Source organism: Lissotriton vulgaris, chromosome 8 (assembly GCF_964263255.1).
Source record: "Lissotriton vulgaris chromosome 8, aLisVul1.2, whole genome shotgun sequence".
In the NCBI taxonomy this organism is placed as follows: Eukaryota; Metazoa; Chordata; class Amphibia; order Caudata; family Salamandridae; genus Lissotriton; species Lissotriton vulgaris.
In genome coordinates this window covers 1,538,359,752-1,538,383,413 of record NC_141696.1, presented here as the reverse complement: position 1 = coordinate 1,538,383,413, position 23,662 = coordinate 1,538,359,752, and the positions used below count along the sequence as shown (strand labels likewise).

General features: G+C 45.6%; 1 protein-coding gene across 2 annotated transcripts in view; it reads left to right on the top strand.

The window, feature by feature from the left end:
* The first annotated feature begins 12,425 nt into the window (after positions 1–12,425).
* LOC147700316 (uncharacterized) overlaps positions 12,426–23,662 on the top strand; it is an 87,494-nt gene continuing 76,257 nt past the window's right edge. Inside the window, exons 1-3 of one of the 2 annotated variants that reach the window (XM_086935689.1) lie at positions 12,426–12,582; positions 21,417–21,543; positions 23,411–23,527. In XM_086935689.1, coding sequence (XP_086791815.1) covers positions 12,559–12,582; positions 21,417–21,543; positions 23,411–23,527 — 268 coding nt within the window. In that variant the 5' untranslated portion in view covers positions 12,426–12,558. The remainder of the gene's footprint in view (positions 12,583–21,416; positions 21,544–23,410; positions 23,528–23,662) is intronic. The other variant, XM_086935690.1, reaches the window with a different exon arrangement.

Genomic DNA, 23,662 nt, shown 5'->3' with positions numbered 1-23,662 from the left:
GTCAGCTGGTGTGAATTAACAGCTGGTTGGACTGTTGCAGTCCGCATTACATATTGGACTAATTGCCTATGTATTTTTATCAATGTGTTTAGCTGTACTAACAGCTCTTCCTTAGACATTTTTACAATGTCAGGATGTGGTGTGTAGCTGGCTAAAACCGGCCACGTGGCTCCTGGTCTACCTAGTGGACCGAGCCTAGTTATTTGATCAGTGTGTTTTAGGGCGCCATTAAACCAGAGCAGGTGCTCTTGAAATTTAAGTGGGATTTCAATCTCCTCGAAAGGAGCGTACTCTCCCGGAGGTTCCTCTATTTTGTAATAGTGAAACTCTTTTGTTCTAGCGTTTACCGCTGGAAAGTTTATCCATGAATAGAATACCTCTGTCTGCCGATACTCGTGAGCCTCTATCACGAAAATTACTGTACCACCTTGTGGTGTCAGTCCGTTTTCTATAAGTTTTAAAGTTATAGATCTTCTTAAATGGACCGGGATGTTAATAGCATCCGGGTCTGCCTGTAGGAGACTCGAGTCCTCCTCTATTAGTATGGAAGCCAGCCTAACTGCTTCCCTTTCTTCTTCACTGTCTGTCATTTTTTAGAAATGCAGGCTTTGCAGAGTAGGTCTCCAAGGAGACAAAGATTAGGTGCACAATATTTTGGAACACTGTATCCTTCAACGTTGAATAAACCAGAGCTTTACATAGGAATCTCTTCCTACTAAGGTCGGGCGGATTTTAACCTTTCACCCACTCCAGACGTCTATTGGAGTATTTACGGGAGAAAAGGGTGTGAAATATGCACGACTGAGTTACTCTATAAGTCTTGCGTTAGTTTATCGCCTTACCAAACGTTTGGGCGCCATGTAGTGTAGTTCCTAGTTTCCCACTAGGCCCTGCGCATTGGAATAACATAAACAGTAGTATCGACGTGGAACTGCTTATATTCCAGGCCTCCACTGACTATGCTAAACTTAATTGGGTTGTGTTACCAACTAGCTCAGAGGTCACTGGAAACTTTCTTCTCTGCATAGGAAGTGATCAGCTTCCTTGGCACAGACAAGAAGGGATTCAGTTTTCCAACAACCGTGCAACATGACAACTTTGCTCCTCAGATCAAGAGTCGATCTCTAGGGTCGTGTGAAACAATAGACATGTATTTCACTCAGTCAGTCTAGTGCAGTTTACTTTCACAAGATGTAGAGAATAGAGAGACGGGCGTTAGTCAATAAAGGGTTAACATTTATTGAACAGTCTTTCTTCTCGTACAAGAGAAATGTATTGCCACAATTGCAATAATTGTTATTATAAAAAGTACGTACAGTAAGATAAGTATTGCGAAATAGAACTGTAAAAGCATTGATATGGTTTCTTAGCCATACAATGGTTTAAAAGTAACAAAACATATATACAGTCATATATACATTAGGCTAACATACTCAACTGGTGCTTCTAACTAAGCCTACCCCAGTGTGCCTGACCTAAGCCTAACACGTGAAAAGGGGAGTAAGTAAGTAGCTTTAAGTTAAGTTGGTTTTGCCAAGGTTTGTTTCAAGAATTCTCGTCTAAGGGTTTAGTCAACACCATACCTCTGAATAGAATGATGGAGGATTGGTATCTCCTTCAGGGGTCTCTCTCGATATCCCAGTCACCTGCGAGGGTAGACCGGAAGCGCCGGGACTGGATTTCTCTGCACGAGAAAGGCAGCGGCTTCTCTTCAGCGCATCGAGGAAGGAGGGGTGACAGCGTCCGCGGGCAGCTGGAATCTGCTGGATGTCTTCGCAGAGGACGGCTGTTCAGCTCCTTAAGCGTACTGCACCATAGTTCGCGCTGTAGCGGCGATAATGGTAATCAGCAGCTTCACCACCACAGGATAGCAGGCTGCAGCGACAGAGTGCTAGTTTTTACCAACACAGGGTCATGCAGGCAGCTGGCATCAGCAACAGTAGCTTGCAGCTCACATTGCTTAAGGCAGGGTTGGTAATATTTATACCTGACAGGTGCCGGGTTTGACGCAAGTTTGCTGGACATAAGACGTCAATTAAAGATGTCACTAGGAAGTGACAGTTATCAGTTGCTCATTAGAGTTCCATTACTAATCAAAACATAGCAAGCGGGGATTTCCAGGTTTGCTAAGTTTTTATCTTGTTGAAGAACTCGGAGTGTTATCTAGGAATATCAGATAGTGACTGCTGCTCTGTCATTGCACTAATTGGTCGCAAAGGAAGTAGCAGAGAGTCATGCTGGAATGTGGCTCTGTTCGTGTGAGGCCAGAGATGACTTTTCAGAAAATCGCACTTGAACGGTTATGCCAATATAGGGAATAAATGGATTTATAGCCGAATAGGGGCATAAGGTCATAGTATCGATCAGGAACCTAGATAAGCACGCAACAGTGGAAGGCTTTCAGAACAATACGGACAATATGCTGCATGGAGGTGAGTAGGGAATGATGAATAAAAAAGTTCCCCCAATCTTTTTGGCTAAAAGGAGAGTCACTGCAATGTTTCTTGAGTGGGTGCTGGGAAAACACCAGAAACAGTATTAGGAGGCGCGGGGAGTGACCCGGCTGACAATGTATCTTAGGGGCAGCTGTCTTCAGAAGAACACCCTAAGGGGAATTTAGGTACCTCACAGGACAAGGGGGGAGCTGTGGAGGTGGAGGCAGCAATAAACCAAGATTTGACTCTGGAGGAAATTAGTGTCAATGCATCTCAGGGGCAGCTAACATCACAGAAACACCTTAGGAGTAAAGGGTAATATACAAAAGAGGGGGGATGATGTTGTGGAGCAGGTGGCAGCAGCAAACCACGAACAGACTGTGGAAGGCATTAGTGGGAGGATGGAGGCTACAGAAAATGGGGCCGGCATGGGATCAGAGGCTGAGTGTGCCCTGGACTTGGTAGAGCATGGAGGAGCTCATGGTGGCGTTCCTAAAGAGATCAACTCTGGCGAGAACTTTTTTCAATGTCCGATCCCTTGGATACATCAGAGGAAGAAAGTGCTCTAGACATTAAATCAAGGTCTTATGAGGGCTCATTATTGAGCACCAGTAGCGAGCAGAATAGCGCCTACCTTGATGAGGGAAAAACTGATGTTTTGACTGTAACAAAATAAGAGTAAACAAGGAAAAGGGGCAGCAAATAGGTGAGAGAGAGAGCACTTTATAGGACTTCTCTTCTTCATTAGAGATGTCACCTGAAGGAGAAAGGGCTGTCAGCTCGGTCATGGGAGCGGCACTAAGCAACCCAGATGAAGAAATCACCTTGGGTTCAATATATCAAAGCATTCTGGAGCACAGAATTGAGACCCACACAGAGAATTTAAAAACTCACACTGCCTGCCGGAAATTGCGGAATACTGTTTGGAGGATTGCCAAAGCCTGCAATGAATTCACAGAAAGAATTACTAAAGCAGAAACACGGTTTCAGTTTTCGAGGATGAGATGGTTGCCCAAAAGACAGTGACTGCAGCTATGAGCTCACACAAGCAGGATGTTTACTTAAAGATCGTTGATTTAGAGAATTGACTACGGCATAACAATCTGCGCATATTAGGGATTCCTGAAGGAGTCGAGGGACAGGATACTCGTAACTTCATGTTGGATTTATTTATAGAAGCTTTGCCGGAACTCTCAATGTGGAACGAGGCCAATGAAATACAGAGGGCACATAGGTTTCTATTTAAACAATACACTGTCAAAGAGGCTGCTGCTAAGCCCAGGGCAATCTTGATATGTCTGAATAACTTTCTAGCATGCCAGGCTGTATATAATCTGGCAAGGCCAGATCGGAAGATGGTGGGGAAGCTGACACAATTCATTGTCAGGCTGATTATTGCCACCGCACTGTGGAAAGGAGGTGGCAATTACGTCAATTAATTTCACCAATCTAAGGCAAGGGGGCGCAAGCCTTCCTGTTAAATCTGGCCACGCTGAAAACCATATGCAAGGGATAAACACGTTTTTTAAATCAGAAATGCAGGTTGAGGAATATTGTTGTCTATCTAAGTGGGAATTGTTAGTAGCTTGACTATAGGCGGCTTCTCCCTAATGCTCAGATCTGGATTTGTTATTGACTTGTTATTGATTATTTTTTTTTGATAATCAAGTTTATTGGTTTTTCAGAGAACAAATCAGAAGATACAGTGGCAGCAAAATCAAGCACATTATTTAGATAAAGTACATTTGAAAGAGAGACGACAGAGACTTGTAAGGTATTTTCGGAATGAGTAAAACACTTGTTTATAATCATTCTTGTACAAGATGCACTCGCGCCCCTCAGGGTAATAGATTGAACCACTTGCTCCATATCTTGCCAAAAAGCTCTAGACAGCCCGGGGCCTCAAAGAGGGGCTCCTCCTGAGTTCCATACCAATCCACTCCCCGTCTCCATTTCCGTGTAGTAGGTGGCTTGGCCTGGGCCCAGAGTGCCGCTATATCGCGATTCGCCAATGCCACCGCCGTTCCTAGGAAGCGCTTATCGGCCCAGGAACTATTGAGGCCGTCAAACACACCCAGGATTAAGCGTAGTGGGTCGTGAGGAACCTCCCACCCCAAGGCCTGTGTAAGTTCTTTTTCCACCCCCGCTCAAAATGGTGCAAGGACGGGGCTTTGCCAAATCATGTGGTAGAAGTCCGCAGGGGCATGGCTGCATCGCGTGCAGGACGGGGAGGGCCGCATACGGGCGCTGTATAAATGTGCTGGGGTGAGGTATGCCATATGGAGGTAATAGAGTTGGACTAGACGCAACTTGGAGGAGGTTGTCAATGTCTTGGGGGCCATGAAGGCATCCCTCCAGTCCGTGTCCTCCAGGGGACCCAATCACCCCTCCCAGCGGGCACGTAACAGGTCTAGGGATGCAGGCCATTGTTCACTAAGGAGCGGTAAATCTGCAACACCCCCCCCTGCCCAGGTTCTCCATCATGACTTGGGCTTCCAGGGGGCTGAATTCCGGGAAGGAGGTGGGAGACAGAATATGTACTCGGAGGGCATGCCTCAGCTGTAAGTATTTATAACATTGGGAGGAATAGAGGGAGTAGCGTTGCTGTAAATCTGCAAACGATCTGATGTGGTCCCCTACCCAGTTGTCTCCTAGTAGCGAGATCCCGATGTGGTCCCATCGATGGAAGTCTCGGAGGGACGAGATCTCTTTCAGCCAAACACCACTCCACAGAGGCGTCAGCCTGGTGAGGTTCCGGTCTCATTTCGTGTGGCGTAAGGCTGTGCGCCAGGCCATTGGCACCGTTCGGGTGACGGAGAAGGGCCTGTGGCACGGGGGCCCCATACAGGTAGGCTTGGAGCTGTGGGAAATCCAATGACCAGAGTTCCACCCGGTACGCCGGGTCAGACCAGCCGCCCGCGAACTAGTCGTGGATCACGATGAGCCTTGTGCCCAGGTAGTAGAGGTGGAGATTGGTTAGCTCCATGCCCCCATCATAGGGAGGTATGTGGCAATGTGCCACGGACAGTCGTGGCCCCCTGCCCCCCCACAAAAACCGGGTGAGGGCACTGTCTAGTTCCCGAAACCAGCTCCCCGGGAGATGGAGGGTAATATTTTGCAGAATGTACAAAAACGGGGGAGGACCATCATTTTAAAAAGGGCCCTCCTGACAAGGGGGTTGAGAGGGATGGATTGCCATTTCCTGAGGTCCGCCTTGGCCCTGGTGAACAGGGGCGTGATGTTCAGGGCCCATTCGAGTTCTGGAAGGAGGACGACCCACACCCCCAAGTACTTGAATGACTGCCTGCGCAGGGGAATGGTCGTTTGCTAGTCGATGCATGCCTGGGACGGGTGTAGGGGAACCAGTGAGGATTTTGCCGGGTTGAGTCGGAGGCCAGAGACCCATTCAAAGGTGGCGAGGGCATCCAAGCATCTTGGGCCTGAGCTCTCGGGGTCCACCTGGAAAAGGAGGACGTCGTCGGCGTATAGGGCGATCTTATCGATCTGGTAAGGGTCACAAGCCCAACCTCGGATGAGGGGGTCCTGACGGACGAGGGCGGCCAAGAGCTCCATTGCTAACGCAAATAAGAGCTGTGAGAGCGGGCAGCCCTGGCGAGTGCCCCTTTGAATGGGAAACATCTCTGAAAGCACGCCATTAATGAGGACCCTTGCCTTAGGACTGGAGTGTAGAACCCAGATAAGACGTCGAAACGGGGGGCCGAAACCTATCCCCTCCAACACATCCCCAGGTAGCTCCAGTCTTCCGTATCAAAAGCTTTTTAATAATCAATGAAAAGCAGGGCCAGATACGTAGTGAGGTGATGGCGGTGTGCAAGGGCGAGGTGAAGGTGGCGTATGCAGTGTCTGGTACCCCGGGCAGGCATAAAGCTGCATTGATCTGGGTGAATCAAATCTTGCGAATGGGGGCGGAGTCGTTGGGCCACGGCAGTGGTGAAAAGGTTTACCTCAGTATTTATGAGGGAGATGGGACCGTAGTCCGCACATGCAAGGGAGGGTGGCTGTGTCTTTGGGAGGACCACAATAGTGGCCACATCTGTCTCTGGAGAGAATGACCCCGTGTCCACCACATGTTTAAACAATTCCACTAAATGTGGGACCTGGCGTCTTGCCGGAGTGCAGCAGTGAAATGGCCCCATGTATCTCTTCCGGGATGAAGGGAAGATCCAAAGTCTCTGAGACCGTCTGGGAGAGACAGGGCTGCTGAGTCCCAGTCTCGGATAACAAGTCAGCCAGAGAGGTTCTAGGAGGTTGGGCCGCGTAAAGGGCAGCATAGTTGCCCGTGAAGGTTTCGGCGATAGCTTGGGAGTTGACGTGGTGAACCCCGGTCTCATCACCGATCACAGGAATAATGCGGTTGGCTTTGGGGTAAGACACTAAATTGTGAAGTAATTTGCCATTTTTATCGCCCCAACCATACAGGCGTGCCACGGAGGAGCGCCAAAGCATTTTAGCAGACTCCAGCGAGATCTGGCAGATCTCTTGGTGGAAAAATCCCACCCAACTCTGGGGATTTCTCGTGTCTCAGGGGGAGAGAATGGCTCGAGCCAGGGAGTGGAGATGGTACTTAGGTGTACCGCCAAGAAGGACCGAATAACCAGTCTCTTCCCCTGAGATACTCGAAATCCCCCCGAGTTGGGTGGAATTTTTCAAATACGGAAGGTAGGAGGATAATTATTCTCTGCATTGTGAATAAAGATTTTTGGTGCAAAATATCGAAAGTTTTGGTATTTGCGAAGGGAACAGCTATCTGTACCTTCAATAAATCTGAATTATAGGTCTTCTTTAAGAAATACCAGGGAGGGAACATTCATTTTTGAGCCCTGACGAAAGCCCCTGACCATTTTTTGGCAATCTAAAGTGGGCAAAAACATGTTGGCTAACCTTTAGGGTCCTAGGACCATTAACTCCGAAAAGACCAGTTTTTCATTTTTTAATATCCATTGCGTTCCCGCGAATAAAGGGATACCAGGGGAAACAATAGGATTTTTAATCTTTAACCCCCCTGGCCAATATCTCCTAAGAGCTCCCTCAAAGATGGTTGAGCCCACCCAGACCTTTAGGAGTCTGGGTGAACCCGATGATGAAGCATGACACCATTAGGGTGTGTGAGGGTTAATCAATAAAAGGAAATCTTTTTCCTTCCGGGAACAGCGGAGTATGTTACCAACAGGAGATTTAGAAGCCTGTTAGAGTCAATTTTTGGTTTGGATACATTTGTGTGATAAGTCTATACTAAGGAGGAGGTATCCGTACATCTATCCTTCTTACCCCTGATGGTATCAGTGGAATTTCTTTCACTGTTACCTAGTGGTTAGAGTAGATTGTTTCTCCTCGACCTGTTTTCGGCGTCCTCAGCTCGTCAGTGGAGCGCCGAGGTCTGGGTCTGGAGGCGGGCCACCTGGGTCTTAAGTTGGCCAATGTTGTCTTCTGCCATGGAGAAACGGGATTCCGCCTCAGTAATTCGCACTGTGGCATTGTGCGGGTCTTGACGAATAAGTGCCACATCTACCCTCACCTCGCCAATCTTGTTTTCGACTGAGGCCTGCGATGCGCCTTTCGCCTGAAGGGTGGTGGAGAGATCACCCCCGGTGGGGACAGTGACAGTAGATGCCCCTCCTCCAGGATCTCGGTCCGACGTGGTAAATTGATCCATTTTGGTTTGGGTTGGAGGGGCAGGCTTCTGCAGGGTGAGATTCCTGCCCATCGCCACTAAGCACAGGGTCCGGCCCCCGCATTGGCAGGGGGGTGAACAGCAGTCCCGCAGAGGAGGGGGGCCCCCCACCCAGACTGTCAATACTCAGGTCCGAGCACCCAGGTCCACCACTTCAGGTCCACTGTGGAGACCAGGATTGATTCAGTGCCTCGGTCGGTGTCGGATCCATGTGGAACACTACAGTGGAAGGCTGCTAGGCCAGGCCAGTTGGCAGCAACAGGTCCACAGCCTGGTCCCCTCTTCCGGCAGATATGGCTTCTCCTCCAAGAAAGTAGCTTGGGCCAGACAGGGACCAAGGAGGAGCGAGCTCTGTGGTGGGCTCCGCCGCCGACACGGGCTGGCTGCAACTGATCCCGCTCATCAATCACAGGGAGCACCCCCTGACGAGAAGCGTGGTATGTGAAGGAGGGGGGTTAAACAACGGAGGAAGGGGGGCGGAGGCACCGATGTTACTCCTCAGCACCGCCATCCGACGTGATGGCCGATCCCCAACCCCAGACCCTACTCACCGGTGCACTGATGTCGGGGCGACAAGAGAGTCCCATATGTCCCCAGGCCCAAGCGCCCCAGCAGCAGCAGTGAGGTTGTTGTATCCACGTAGGTTTATGATGGTGGGTGGATTCGAGCCTAGGGCAGCCCAAGCGTCTACATCAGGGGAGGGCCCCACCAGAGGCCGTGTTGATGAGGGGCCCACTGCTCAACGCGTGACACCAGGTGGCCCAAAAAACAGCACCCTTCTCCAAGCCTGCGGCCGACAGTGATGAGAGCTTTGAGGAGTGGGCCCAGAACTGCGAGGGGGGGATTAGGATAACGATGGAGGAAGGGAGGGCGGGGGCATCAAGTTACTCCTCCACCCCGCCACCCGACATGATGGCCGGTCCCCAACACAAGACCTCACTCACCGGTGCAATGTTGTTGTAGGCCTCAGGAGAGTCCCGGGCGCCTCCAAGGTCACTTGCCTCGGCGGCAGAGGTGAGGCCGTTGCGACCACGCCGGCGCAAGACAGTGGCGGGTTCGGGCCCAAGATGCCCAGGCCCAGGGCGGCCCACGCGTCCACACCGGGGGAGGCTCCACCAGAGGCTGCACCGACGAGGGGTCCACAGCTCCCGGGCGACCACAGGAAGGTCCAGGGGCAGCACCTCTCCTCGGATCCAATGGGCGTCAGCAGCCGGTCCGTGAAGAATAGTCCCAGGACTGCCCCCCTCCCACCAGCTCACCTGATGAGACAACCGGGCATCGGGCCAAGGGGGAGACACATGGGAGGGCTTCAAGAGGGCCCGCTCCCTGCGCCGCCGCCCGACAATAGCAACCGTGGTCCAGAAGGGGGTCCAGGGAGGCGCTCTGGAGTAGTCCCCCGGGGACAGCAGGCCAAAGCAGGAGGCCAACCAAGCCCCGGTCCGATTGAGCCGCGGCAGCCGCTTCACCCTCAGCTCTGTCTGTATGTCGCCCCACACAGCATCTGGTGCTGACTCGGCCGGGAAGGATTTCAGCGCCGGGGACCCGCCGCCAAGCAATCTCCGGCGTCGGGGGTGAGCAGATGAATGCAGCCTGGGGAGCGGGTCATCTGGGGAAGTCGTCAGGCCCAGGTTCGGGGCACCAGCGGGTCCGCCCTTTTGAGGGTCTGAGGCAGTTGGATGAAGGGGAGCAACCCCGGGCTGCTGGAGTTTCGATCCCCCTGCAGAAGGAAGTGGGGAAGGGCTATAAAAAACCTCAATCCAAAGCAAAAGAAAGTTGGTGTATATCATTATTATATATTATTTGGAAGCGCTGACATGCATCTGGCCCGCTGGTCTTGATTAGTATGGCAAGTAAAAAAACAACCTTTGGATTGCGTATATGTTTGTTTAATGTTTGTGGCCTGAATAGTATTTGGAAAAGGCAATGGGTAGCGGCCGACCTATGATTAATAAAACCAGATATCCTGTGTATACAGTAGACACACATACCCTGGAGCAAACGTATGGTATTAAAGGAGCTTGGATTTTCATTGATTGTGGCATCCCAACAGACTACCACTGACAGAGGGGTTGAGATATTGGCCCGCAAAGGGATTGTGGGGACCGGTCGAAAATTGGTGGATAATTTTGGTAGGTGGGCCATCGCTGAATGTTTAGTGGGGGTACCAAGTTGGTAATATGCACAGTCCAGGGCTCAAATATGGACGAAGCAGTAATACTAGAGGGATTAAATGTAGAACTAGCTCTGTGGGATACCCCGCTGATATTATGTGGAGATTTTAACATTCATGTAAATGTAAATATAGTAGTACTTGTATAGCGCACGAATCACCCATGAGGCATCTCGGCGCTTGTACGCATACCGCTGTGGAACCCTTCCTGGCTTTTCCCTGTGAAGTGCCCACTCCTGGGCACCCCCCAAGGTGAAGCCAGGCATCCTAGCATTGTTGAGGCCTTTGTGGAGATTAAGTAAGCTATTGCCCAGAGTTGCAGAGTGGGACCCATGAATTAGAATAGGCACCGAGGTGAGAATTATCAGGTTTGAGGAAATTTAGCCCAAGACCCGCCGAGGCGGGAATTGAACCCTGGTCCCGGGCTAGACCTCTACATCAGGGTCTGCCGCTCTAACCATTGAGTCACATAGGAATGGTAGAGAGTACAAAGGTCTACTGCACATACTAGTTATTAGAGTTATCTCTATATACATAGGGAAGGGATACAAATGGATATACTCTAAGAGTCACATAGGAATGGTAGAGATTACAGGCCTAGTGGCGTAACGAACCTTGAGGGGGCCCCCCTGCAGGGTACGTGAAGGGGCCCCCTCCAGACTCAATCTAGAGCTCCCCAGCAGAAGTGCAGTGCTGACGGGGCCCCCAGGAGGGTGAGGGCCCCCGCGCACCACGGAGCTGCAGGGGCCTGTGTTACGCGCCTGTACAGTTCTACTACATATACTAGTGATTAGAGTTATCTCTATATACATAGGGAAGGGATACGAATGGATATACTCTAAGAGTCACATAGGAATGGTAGAGAGTACAAAGGTCTACTGCACATACTAGTGATTAGAGTTATCTCTATATACATAGGGAAGGGATACAAATGGATATACTCTAAGAGTCACATAGGAATGGTAGAGTACAGGCCTAGTGGCGTAACGAATCTTGAGGGGGCCCACGGCAGGGTAAGTGAAGGGGCCACCTCCAGACTCAATCTAGAGCTCCCCAGCAGAAGTGCAGTGCTGACGGGGCCCCCTGGAGGGTGAGGGCCCCCCGCACCACGGGGGCTGCAGGGGCCTGTGTTACGCCCCTGTACAGGTCTACTACATATACTAGTGATTAGAGTTATCTCTATATACATAGGGAAGGGATACGAATGGATATACTCTAAGAGTCACATAGGAATGGTAGAGAGTACAAAGGTCTACTGCATTTACTAGTGATTAGAGTTATCTCCAGGGCTCGAGTCGGGGTACCACGTGGGTGGACGGCGTCCCCCCCACTAATTTTACCGGGGGGACGCCATCCCCCCTGCCAAACAGCTGGACTTCACTCTTTGGCCTCTCTGGGACGAGGAGCTCGGCACTTTTCGTGACGTCACTTCCTGTTGTGACGTCACTTCCGGGGACAGCGTCCACCCCACTTCTTTTTTTACGACTTGTGCCCTGGTTATCTCTATATACAAAGGGAAGGGATACGAGTGGATATACTCTAAGAGTCACATAGGTATGATTAGGTACGCTTTTTCAAGCCAAAAATGGCTTTATTTTAGCTGTCTCCCCCTGAAACTGCATTTTCTACAATTGCATTTTCACAATAGAAGTCAATAGGGAATTTTCACTCTCCCGATTTTTTATTTTAAATCTCCCACGTCCCTGCCCTAAAATGTTGGCATGTATGTATCTGTATTATTCACTGCGCTGCTGGGAGACAAGTCTAAGATCTGTGCACCCTCTATGAAGGAGCTGCTCTGGTACTGCAGGGCTGTAAGCAGTAACAACATGTAGACACAAGCTCGCACAGTCGAGCCCGTGTGCCTGCCTGTGAAAACAAATACACGTGTCTTTTCCGCGGATAACGAGCAGTGACCCTCGATCTGAGCATGCGCAGAAGCGGGCTAACGATCTGCGCATGTTCTAGCGGCCGTCATTCTTGTGCGCATGCGCTAGCCGGTGAAATCTATACACTTGCCCAGACACTATGACTTCAAACCCCAACTGCCGGGTGGTGTCTATTCCCTGCGCATGCGCAGTTTCAGATTCACTTTATTCACCCCCGTGCATCGGGCTTCAGTATCACTGAGCTCACTGAGGTGTTTCTAGGCAGGAGCGAGGGTTTGGCGGCCTCGGCGGTGTTCACCTCTTCCCGCAGGCCAGCTACAGCTCAGGCTCCTAATTTTCACTGGAAAGGTTGAAAGGGAGAGCAGAAAAGATATGCCTCTGCGGGAGTCAGCAAAAGTGAGTATTTTAGAAAGTAGGAGCACGGAGACAGCACTTCATGCTAGGGTAGTTAATCGATGTGCCTTTTTAAAAAAAAAAAAAAAACACAACCTTTCCTACTGTTTATTTCACGAATTTACAAACACTTCATCTTTTCCTGGTGTGAGGTTACTTTCAAGAACCTGTTTCCTCGACCAACCATTTGCTTACACTTGTTTTATTCTGCCCCAGTCCTCGCCTACTCATTCATGTCCAGACTTTCAACTTCGACATTCAGGTTTAAATTGTCCCGGGGCTCGTTCTCCTCATCAGTGCCGGTCACAGTCAACCGGGATAAAGAATCAGCTACGCACCTCCTTGAACCAGGCCAGTATACTGCACAACAATGATTTTTCAGCATCCTTTATTGTCCTATGGCTATTGTCTGTTCGTTGTTATTCACAATGTGATTTAAAAGCCCCCCCTTATCCTCTTTTACTGGCATCTCCATTTAAGATGTTTTCTTAATTCAAAGCAACCCAAAGTGTCAGTCAACAGCTTTTATTTCCTCAATTAAGTCCAAAGTTTCTTGGCATGTGTCAGCCCAGTACAAATGGACCATTTTTTTTAGAATGGCTCTAAAAGGGTCAGCAATAGTAGCAAATATTTTTACGAATTTGCCGCCTGGTTCATCATGCTCCCGTTTTGCGAGGCCCTAATAGCGATTCATAGCGAATCGCTATTAAGGACTTGCAAAACGGGATTCAAGTAGGAATATGCAATAAAAATGCGATTCCTTACAATTCCTTATTTGCGATTAGCTAATTGCTAATCGCAAATAAGGAATAACTCGCCATTCATTCCTATGGGCCAAAAGGCCCATAGGAATGAATGGGGAGTATTCCTTATTTGCGATTAGCAATTAGCTAATCGCAAATAAGATTGCGGTTTGAAGGGTGTCAGGGGTGTCCACAGGACACCCTGTAGCACCCCTCAAATGAAATTTCACACAGGTGTTGCACACACACATGTCCAAAGGACATGTGTGTGCGCAACATGCAACTTAGAAAAATGCTTTTAAAAGCATTTTTCTAAGTTTTTGCTATTTACCGAGAGGTCTGACCTCTCGGTAAATAGCGGCCCGAAATTGCGAATTAGCAATTTAAAAATGGTTGATGAATTGCATTTAAGGAATCTCAAATAGAGATTCCTTAAATGTAATTCCTCGCAATTTAGCGAATTAGCAATTACCGATTTTTGCATTTGGGATGATGAATCCCAAATGCAAAAATAGCGCTCGCAAAGGGCCAGATTCTCAGAATCTGACCCTTTGCGAGCCGATTTCAGCTTGATGAATCAGGCTGCAAGTTCCATGTTAAGAAAAGTCAAGGAATGACGTGACCTGACCTTTATCACTGGGTGAGACTGCCCTGTTTATTGCTGCTACTAAATTATTTTTGGTTTTAACTACTTCCTGAGATATGGTGTGACTAAGGGAGTTTACGGATCCCATCCCACTTGACATTTATCTTTCTATTGCGTAATGCATTTAAAGTGGCGGCCAACAATGCCAGCCCAAAGAGCATGCAACAAAATCTGGGAGTTTACGGATCCCATCCCACTTGACATTTATCTTTCTATTGCGTAATGTATTTAAAGTGGCGGCCAACAATGCCAGCCCAAAGAGCATGCAACAAAATCTGTGGCTCCCAGTGATGTAACAAACAAGGTGAGAGGTTTTAACTCATGATCTAGGTTCATCTTATGATACATGGAGAATAAAGTGAGCACACAAAAAATGAGAGGAATTCCTTCAACAACTCATCAACTTGTTTATCTTGTAAAAATGGTGGTGATATTCCTAAATGCCCGTATTCAGGTCCCAGAAGTCTACACAGACGCAAATGCCTCTTAATCAATGGTATGAAATATACTTTCTGCAAAACCTGCTTAACGTACACCCATAGTAGGGTTTTATGTTGAAAGTTCTTGTTGTGGCCCAGTGTTAGAAGTTGAGTTATTAATTGTGGTGTCGGACTACACACCAGAAAAATAAACAGTAATAAAGTAAAAATGCAAAACAATAAAAAGCCCAAACTGACACCAAAACAACAAAAATCTAATGTGGAAACCGGAGATATGATTTAAAAAATTTTTTAAGTAGAAATAGCACAAAGTGACGATGGTAGTCAAGGCTCAGCCTCGTCTCCTATGCTGAAGACACCCAGCTGATCCTCTATTTCACCAACGAACCCATAGCCTCCAGAATCAACTTCCACAGCGGGATAAAGGCCGTTGCCACCTGGATGAAAGATAGCTGCCTCAAGCTAAACTCAGAGAAAACCAAAGTAATCAACCTGGGACCCACCACTCTAAGCCTGGGGCCACTCCCGGTGGCCCGCTGCACTGGGAATCGCTCCCATCCCCACGGACCACACCAGTAAACTTGCCATCATACTGGACTACTTGCTCACAATGAACCGCCAGATCAACGCCTTATCCTCATCTTGCTTCCACACAAGCCGCCTGCTTCGAAAGACCGTTAGATGGATCCCCACAGAATCCAGAAATATGGTCACCCACACACTCATCGTCAGCAGACTCGAATACGGCAATGCACTCTACATCAGTTTCACCCAGAAACGCCTCAGGAATCTACAGAACGTTCAAAATGCAGCGGCCAGACTGGTCCTCAACATCATCTGCCTCAACCACTTCAGTGAACACCTTTGAGAACTCTACTGGCGCCCAGTCATTAAAAGAATCACCTTCAAGCTCCTCACACATGCCTACAAAACTCTCTACACTCAGGACCAGCATATTCGAACCACTGCTTCTCATTCCACGTACTCGCCAGCCAACTTCGCTCCATCCAACTGGCTCTGGCCACCGCCCATGGATCCACAGGACCAGAGCCGGAGGAAGATCCTTCTCCCATCTCGTCGCCAAGACCTGGAACACCCTGCCTCTCCACCTCAGGCAATCCCGTCACTAACCCAATTCAGGAAGGATAGCAAGACCTGGCCCTTAGACTGAACCCCTGCACCCAAACGGATGAGCAGCCCCACCCTCCTCAACACCTTGAGACCCTTATGGTTGAATAGCAGCATTATGTAAACCCATAAGTGATTGATTGAGGCTCACTATAGACCAGGACTAGACACAGTTTGAGGAGGCTGGGGCTTACTGAGATGGAGCACTGGTCAGGTAGACCAACCAGGTTTGTGCTGGTAAAAGATTTTACCTCCTGACGTAGTCTTTTAAGTCCCACTTCACCACAGGGAGTACCCTTCTAAATCCTCCCCGCTTCAAAGGCATCAGGGAAGGCAGTTAATGGTTCACAGGGTGTCAAGTGAAGGCCAGCAGCAGGGTCCAGTACAGGTCTAGTTGCCACTGGTCAGCTGGGCAGTTACATGAAATGCCTCTTGTAGCTTGCTGTATCCCTGCAGCTTGAACAAGAGATTAACCTTTTGACCTTTGGAGTCTACTTCTTTGTCCTGGATGCAAGAGGGAGGAGGTCCAGTCCTTTAGAGCCCCCTCTTGGGTCACAGACAGCAGGTCCTTTCCTCTTTTATTCTTCCTGATTCAGAAAGTGTTCAGAAGTGAGTGACTGGGGATTCCATATTTATGACTGACACTAGCTAGTGCGTTGGAATGGCTCCTGAGCATGACCTAATAAATAGGTTAATATTTCCCAGGGCCACACTAAACTTGGGCTCTGAGAGTTGGGAGTGTGTGTGTGGGGAATAAACTACAGTGATATTACTGTTGTCCCATACTAAACACTAAAATGCAGTTTGAAGCAGCTACTTTACCCACAGTAAACCCTGAGACAGAAAAAAACAGGGTCGTTCAACAACCAGGCCGTGGAAACATAAGTAATGTCTTGGCATCCTGTTCTCTCCTTTTCAAATATTACATTTGGTTCAGCAGACCTGTCAAATAGAACTGTGTTGTCAAAAGGAGGCCCACAGCCCCACCCTCCATATTCTGATGACCTCAGAGTAGTCATCCCTACCCATTCAGGTCAGCCTGTTTGCTCATGGGAGGCATTTATCACTTATTCAAAGGCTAATCACTGGGAACAGGCTGAGGCTTAAGATATGTAGCCGCGTGACAGTTCAGGCAGAGAAAGGGCAACTTTCTGAAAGTTACATTTCCTTAATATTTATTAAAAATCCACCTTCAGCATTTAATTGATTTTTAATATCTCTTAAAAATCATTGTTTAATTATTTTTCTAGCTCATCCCTTTCCAACGGTACAGTATTAGTTTTCAATATTACTTCCCAGTTTTTTCCTATGGGCCAGCCAGCCTTCCGAGTAAAAATAGCTTTTGGGTGCTAGTCACTAAAAGGACATGCTAACATTACATTTCCATGTGTCCTACATTTAAGTACCATGCACCCAGCCTTATGGGCTATAAGGCTTGCCCGACTTATTAATTTTTAAAAGTAAGGTTTGGACCTGTCACATTGGGTTATTTCGACATGTAGACTTGCAGTGTTTAAACTGCCACAGTCGGCTACAGTGGTAAGCCTTTTCGTGCTTTTGCCTTACCCAAGATATTGGGTTGGTCTGCAGACTGCTGTTATCTCTTTGAGTAGAAAGTGTGAAGTTCTCAAACATACATCGAAAATGTTGATATCACAATGAATCACAACATATTTTCTGTTATCAATGTATAAGTGCTCTCATTACATAATGCTGCCCCTATATTTGCTTTGCATGCATTTTGTTTATAATAATGGATGCCTGTAATCAATATGTGAATTGTGAGGGTGCATTTATTTCCTCTTTACTTCAGTCTGATAGATGTGTATGATCTCTGAGTTTTATTAATAAAAATAAGAAACACAGGTATCTGACCATTAATTCGAGCGAGATACTTTGCGCTAGAAGTTTATCCAGAGGCCGAGCCAGTTTGTAGTGCCAACCAGCTATGGTCGGAGGGCGGGTCCAGGACGGGTCCAGGACCAGTGCAGAGATTTGACCTTGGGTCTAATGCTCTAGTTAAGATTCACGGATATAATTGTGATAAAGAACAGCCAGGCTTGCTATTCCAAGGTGTGCTGTGTGACCCACCCTAAGAAACTACAGTAGTGGGGTTGTTATTTAATGTTTTAGCTAAAGTTTAGGATATCACTTAGAACCGCTTTAGTATGTGAGGAGGTTAGGAATATGCTAATTTTTTTTTCTTGTTCTATGTAGTTAGAGCTCATATTTTATGCACTAGATTAAAATGTTAAAATAAAGTTGAATAATTTTCTGCACACATAGCTTGAAGAACCTTTGAACTGAAACTTAAAACTGATGTAACTGTTCACTGCCCACATCTGTTTCCTGAAATTTAACAAACTGTTGAAGTACAATTTTTGTTTACATCGTTTCAAGATTTCCTCATATCAGTTGGTTAAAGGACTATTTTTTTTAAGGATCGCAAAATATTGAATGTAAGATTTTTGGAGATTTTTTTATATTTTCATTTAGGAGATTAGGTTATTGAAAGAGTTCATTTTTTATGGAAAGAAGATGGCTTATAAAATTATTTTATGATTTTTACCTTAATAGTACAAATTGGAATCTGAGTGTGTACGTCCCTGCTGGATATGTCATACAAATAGCACACAGCACAATAATATTGCTAAATATACTGGGATAGTTCCTAGAAATAGTTTCAGTGTAAATTATGGATAACATTCTTATGCTAATTTACTTAGTGCTCACAAGGAGATAATGAATGTTCCTAATTGCTAAATATGCACACATCTCTTAACTTCTGTTTCAGAAGGTGTGTACTAGGTACACTATCTGTTATTATATGGGTTGTCCTATACTGTGTATATTAATGAACCAGGGCCATATATATGAAGCATTTTTATGGTCGGAAACAGGCCAGTTCTCATAATCACCCAGTTTGTGATCAGAAAAATGCTTTTCGGATAGTACAAAGCCTAAATTGCAATTTGGTAACTTGTCCCCGAATCACTTTACCACCAACTCAAAGTTGGTGATGATGCATCCACAATTTGGAAGGCGCCCCCATAGGACCCCTTCGTCTTTGTGAATTTTTGGATTTTTTTCTTAAGAATATGCAGTGGTCTCACAAAACACCTGTTCTTAAAAAATTAAAACAAAACGTAATTTTTTTATTGTTGAAACACATCCTGTTTTACTTTAAGGAAAATGGACTGCATTTCAACAAAAAAAAAGTCTTTATACAAAGGCAATCACAGACATGGTGGTCTGCTGCCACCGTCGCTCTGATGGCTGCGATTCATGATGGGTCGCAAACTGTGACCTACTTCATTAATAATTATGAGGTATGTCGATTTGCCACCCACTAGGAGTTGCTAATATGAAGCAAAAAGTTTCATACATAAGGAATAGCGGTTTCCAAATAGCAAGTTGGATAAAATCACTATTTAGAGATCACTGTTTCTTCTCTTTGTGCATCTGACCCCAAGATTTTAAGATATACATTGTGAACACGTTGAATGAAGAGAGTAAAACCAATTATGAAAGAGTGAAACATGGAATGATTCAGTTAATTTTAGATATGGTTGGTGTATTGATTCCCCCAATTGGTGTTGCTTTGAATGATGTTAAGATTTTAAACTTGTCTACTTAGGTGAATTTTTGGCTACTAATACTGCAGGGGTATTAACTAAGATTAATGAAGAAATATTTGCTATTTGTGCAGTGGTGATGCCGAATAGGCTCACTATAGATGACCGAAGAAGGCAGGAGGAGATCCAATATAATGAGATCAAATCCAGAGTTTGCGATGGTCTGAAAACCTTGAAGGAGAAGGAGTTGTATGAATCAGTATTGATGAATAAAGTGCTATATTAATGTAGTATGATCATTTCATACATTATCACAGAAAGGGAATGGTAGCGTATTGGTATTAATTAGAAAACAATGGTTAATTCAGATGAGCTTAAGTTATCATGACCAAGCAGCAGCCAGCTTGCTTTGACATCAATTCATATTTACAGAAAGAAGTGCAGGCTTTTTTGTTATTTTCCAAATGCATGTATCTCTCTGTGTGATTTTCCATTTTAGAAATTCAGCGAGATAGAAACCTTAGCCATGGTCTTTGTACTAATAAATTGTATTACATTGTGTTACTCTTGAGGAAGTCATGTCCAAGATGTTCCTTTCTTTGTAACTTTCAAGGCTTTGTCTTTGTAACTTCCTAGGCTTTTTGCCCAAAGTTTTTAATGAACTATTCATTAACTGTCTATTGTTTTTCAGAGTCCCACAAATATCATGTAATGTCTTGTTTTGCGATGCACCCCTCGTTCATTAATATTCAGTGAAGTAGGTCTTTCTAGATGGACCTTTTTGAGTGTATCTTATCTTCTAAAACGTTTTTTGACTTACTACAGTGATACATTGCTAGTCCTAATCGTTTATTTGTTATATCTCACCACTGGTTGGTGTTATTTATGCAACTAATACCCTATAAAAGATGATGGTCTTGGTAAATGTGCCAGGCATTCTTGGTCTTTCTATCGAGGCAGACTCTTCCTGATCCTCTTGTATTACTTTGGTTTACTAATGTGACTTTTATTGCTAATGAAATAAATGATCTTAGTGTTTTAATAAACCCTAATGATTTTGACTTTGAATATTGTCTTGTAAAGTTGTTCTTTATTGACTTTGGACCCAGCCTTATGAAAACGCTGACAGTCTAGGTTCTCTGCATCAACCCTCTTAAATATTTTAATCAGAGCATCAACACGTCTGTACCCCTCACTGGGACTCTTTACAAATCCGTTTTAGAACATTTGTAAGAATGGATTTTTATGTTTAAATTTCGACAAAGCAAAAATGAGCTTTCCTTGTATGTCTAAGGCCCATGGCCGTTTAGGATATATGATTTGTTATATTTAATTTACAGTTATAAGTTATGTTTATATGCTTTAAAATAGATTCATTCTATAAAAACAGTATAGTACATTGTCTCCATGAAGCAGTAACTGTCCAGATAACAGCTACCTCTCCAATCACTTGTTTACTGCGTCCTTGCCTTTGACCCTGTACAGTGCTCGCTGCCTTCCGTCTATATTTGCACTACACAAATGCTACTTACATACTTGCATATCAGAGCTAGTAATCAAGATAAACTAATAACATAAACATGCCTCTAATGTAACCTTATGGTTGTTGTGCCATTATTTATGTGCATCACTCACTTTTTAAATGCAAACTACACAATTTGTGAATGCTTTTTGTTCCCATTCCAGTAGCTTGGTTAAGCTGCTGATGTGAAAGTAAATAAAAGCATTTGATATAAGTGTTGAAACCGAGAGACAAAAAGCTAGGTGTCATACATAGGGAGTCAGACTGGAGTCAAGGTGGCTAGGTTTATGTGACTGTACCAGGGAGTGTATTCAAGTAGGCTTGTCACAAATGGAGAGGAATGGTGACCTGGTCTTCCTAAGACCACCAAGGCTGCAGGGCAGAGTGGCAATTGCCTTCGTTGACCATGGGGCTGTTCTGTTGGTTCAATTGGGTCTGGGATGTATGAGGTGTCACTATTTATAGTTAGAGATGGCGAAATGGCCCTGTCACTTCAAAATGTGATCCCTGAAGTTCTCTTGTAATTTATGAACACTGATAAAATACAATCTCCGCACGTTTGGGCACTAGAACATATAACTACTGATAGCCACAGACTCTCTTCGAAGAAGCCCATTGGCATCCACATAAAATAAACTGTAAAAACAAGAAACCCTACATGTGATCCATGACAGACAGAACAAGTTAGGACCTGCCCTGCTTGTTTATTACATGTCTCTACACCCTTTTACGTAAGAGTTTCATAATATGACATAATGCATATAATTATCATCCTTCTTCTAGGCGCTGCAAACATTCCAAGATGTTGTTGCCTGTTTCTCACACGAAGAGCGGGCGCTTTTACACCAATGGCAGACGGTTCTTTGTGAAAATCTGATGAAGGAAATTAATCAAGTCTTGATGACTCTGGGTAAAGTTTTATAAAGTTTGCACACTATAAATTACAATATGATTTAAAAGTGTACAATTCTCAATCATTTTTGAAATTCCTCTTTGAACTTTCTTTTACTATTATCATTATTACAGTTGTTTATTCTGTAATTATACTCATTCCTAGACATATACAAGATGGGCTATGAAGTCCACTACGATACTATTCTCCGGGTAGGACATGAAAATAAATTGTCTCTTATTGAGTATTTGACTGTCGGCTCTGACATCTCTTTACATTAACTTTGGTCAGTGCATCAAAGCAAACATATCAGGGTGTGCAGAGTATAGGTGATGTATGTGGGGCAGCAGTGACAGTGGAATAGGTTAACAAGGTACCATCTAATGGGGTGGTCACAGGAGGGAGTCTGTCTTGGAAGATGATTAAAGTCCTGGTTGCTGCATGTTTTGTTTCTCCTCAAAGTGTACAAGTGGTTTCTTTGGAGCCTTTGTAGTCGGTGAAGCTTCATCCCATGTATGATGGAGCAAAACTTTGAAATGTTATAAAAAACTAGTCTTGTAGGAACCTTATATTTAATAGAGGGTTGATGTGCAGGCTTTCATATCTGTATGGATGTTTTGGGAGTGGGGTGGTGGGGGAGTAAGCATCTCATTCGATAATAGGAAGCACATATGCAGTAGAGTTCACTATCCTGCTGCATTCTTACATCTGCTGGTGGTTGTAGACATGTAGTTGATTTGGTTAAATTAGCTGTTTGCTGTATGTACAGATCATGTGTTTGTTTAAACTTAAATAAGCATGCATAGTAAAAGGTAAGCATGTCTGCTTGTTCTAGGGCTTACACAGTAGAAAGTGTACCACACTATTCAACCAAATGGTAGCACTTGCAGATGGATGCCGTCATGATCTACTGCAGTGTGAAATGTCTGTTCCGCTATCTCTTATCTGGGTCAGAACAATGACAGGTGCACTGGTACCCAGGAGAGCGAGAAATAAATTAGGTTGTCCTCAGATTCCCTTGCTTTTGAAAAGAGATGTACTTTGAAGGCTTTCCTTAAAAAGATAAGTCAGATTAAGCCTCTAATGTGCTGCCAGTATTCTAATGACATAGACATACATTTTGCTGGCTAGATTAGCACAATACCTTTTTTTTCCAGATCAGTTCTGTTGTCCAGTGCTGGGGTTTCTGTGTTAATCTTGAAGAAAATATGGCTAGTGACTGTGACTTGTTTCAGTTGGGTTGTAGGAAAGGTGTTGTAGTCCTTGTCTTAATGTCAAGCTCCATTTTAATGTTGTGCTGTCTCCTTGATATAACTCCCTTCCATCAACACATTGAAGGTTCGGTGTGCCTCCTCCCCCTCAGGACAGTGTCATAGTCCCTTCTGTTCAACCACCACTTGCTTTCACTCTTCTCTGCTCTCATACTTCTCACACTTTCCAATCCAGCTTCTTCCCTCACCCATCTTTCCAACACAACTGTCAAACCTTTTCACCCATCACCCTCACACAACAACAAAATGGCTGCTATTGCAACTGAAATAACCATCTAGCCCTAACCCTAGAATGGACCATCCCCCCAAACATTCCACATACAATTACTTATAACAGCTGTCAGTCATAACATATTGTTTATTTATTGTGTTGGTGGTCTAACATTTGCCCTTTTACATGTAAATAGCCATGGTAACGTGTTTACATGTACCTCATCTTAAAGTTTTGATAAGTGTTCACTTATGTCTCATCCTACTAATTGTCCCAATGTGTGCTAATAGCAGCCATTTCCTAGGCAACTTGGACGCCCTTCAGTTCACTTATCCCACTCTTCAAACACTCTTGATCCATGAGTCTGTACATCAGTTACATGTCTCTTTTATTTTATACACAGGTCTTATGATTGCAAACTCTGTTTTTTCACTGAGAGCAAAAGAAAATGAAGGCCTGTACCCAACGGACGATGACTCCAGCAGACGACTCAGTGAAGACCATTACCCGAGTGAGAATGGTACTGGTGTTTCTTTAGTAATTGGCCAGGATGTTTATCTTGCAGTTACAATTTGTGCATTAATGCTCGCTTACAGACACAACCATGAATGATCATGTATGTACGCAGGGACGGAACCCAAGCGCACTGACGTAT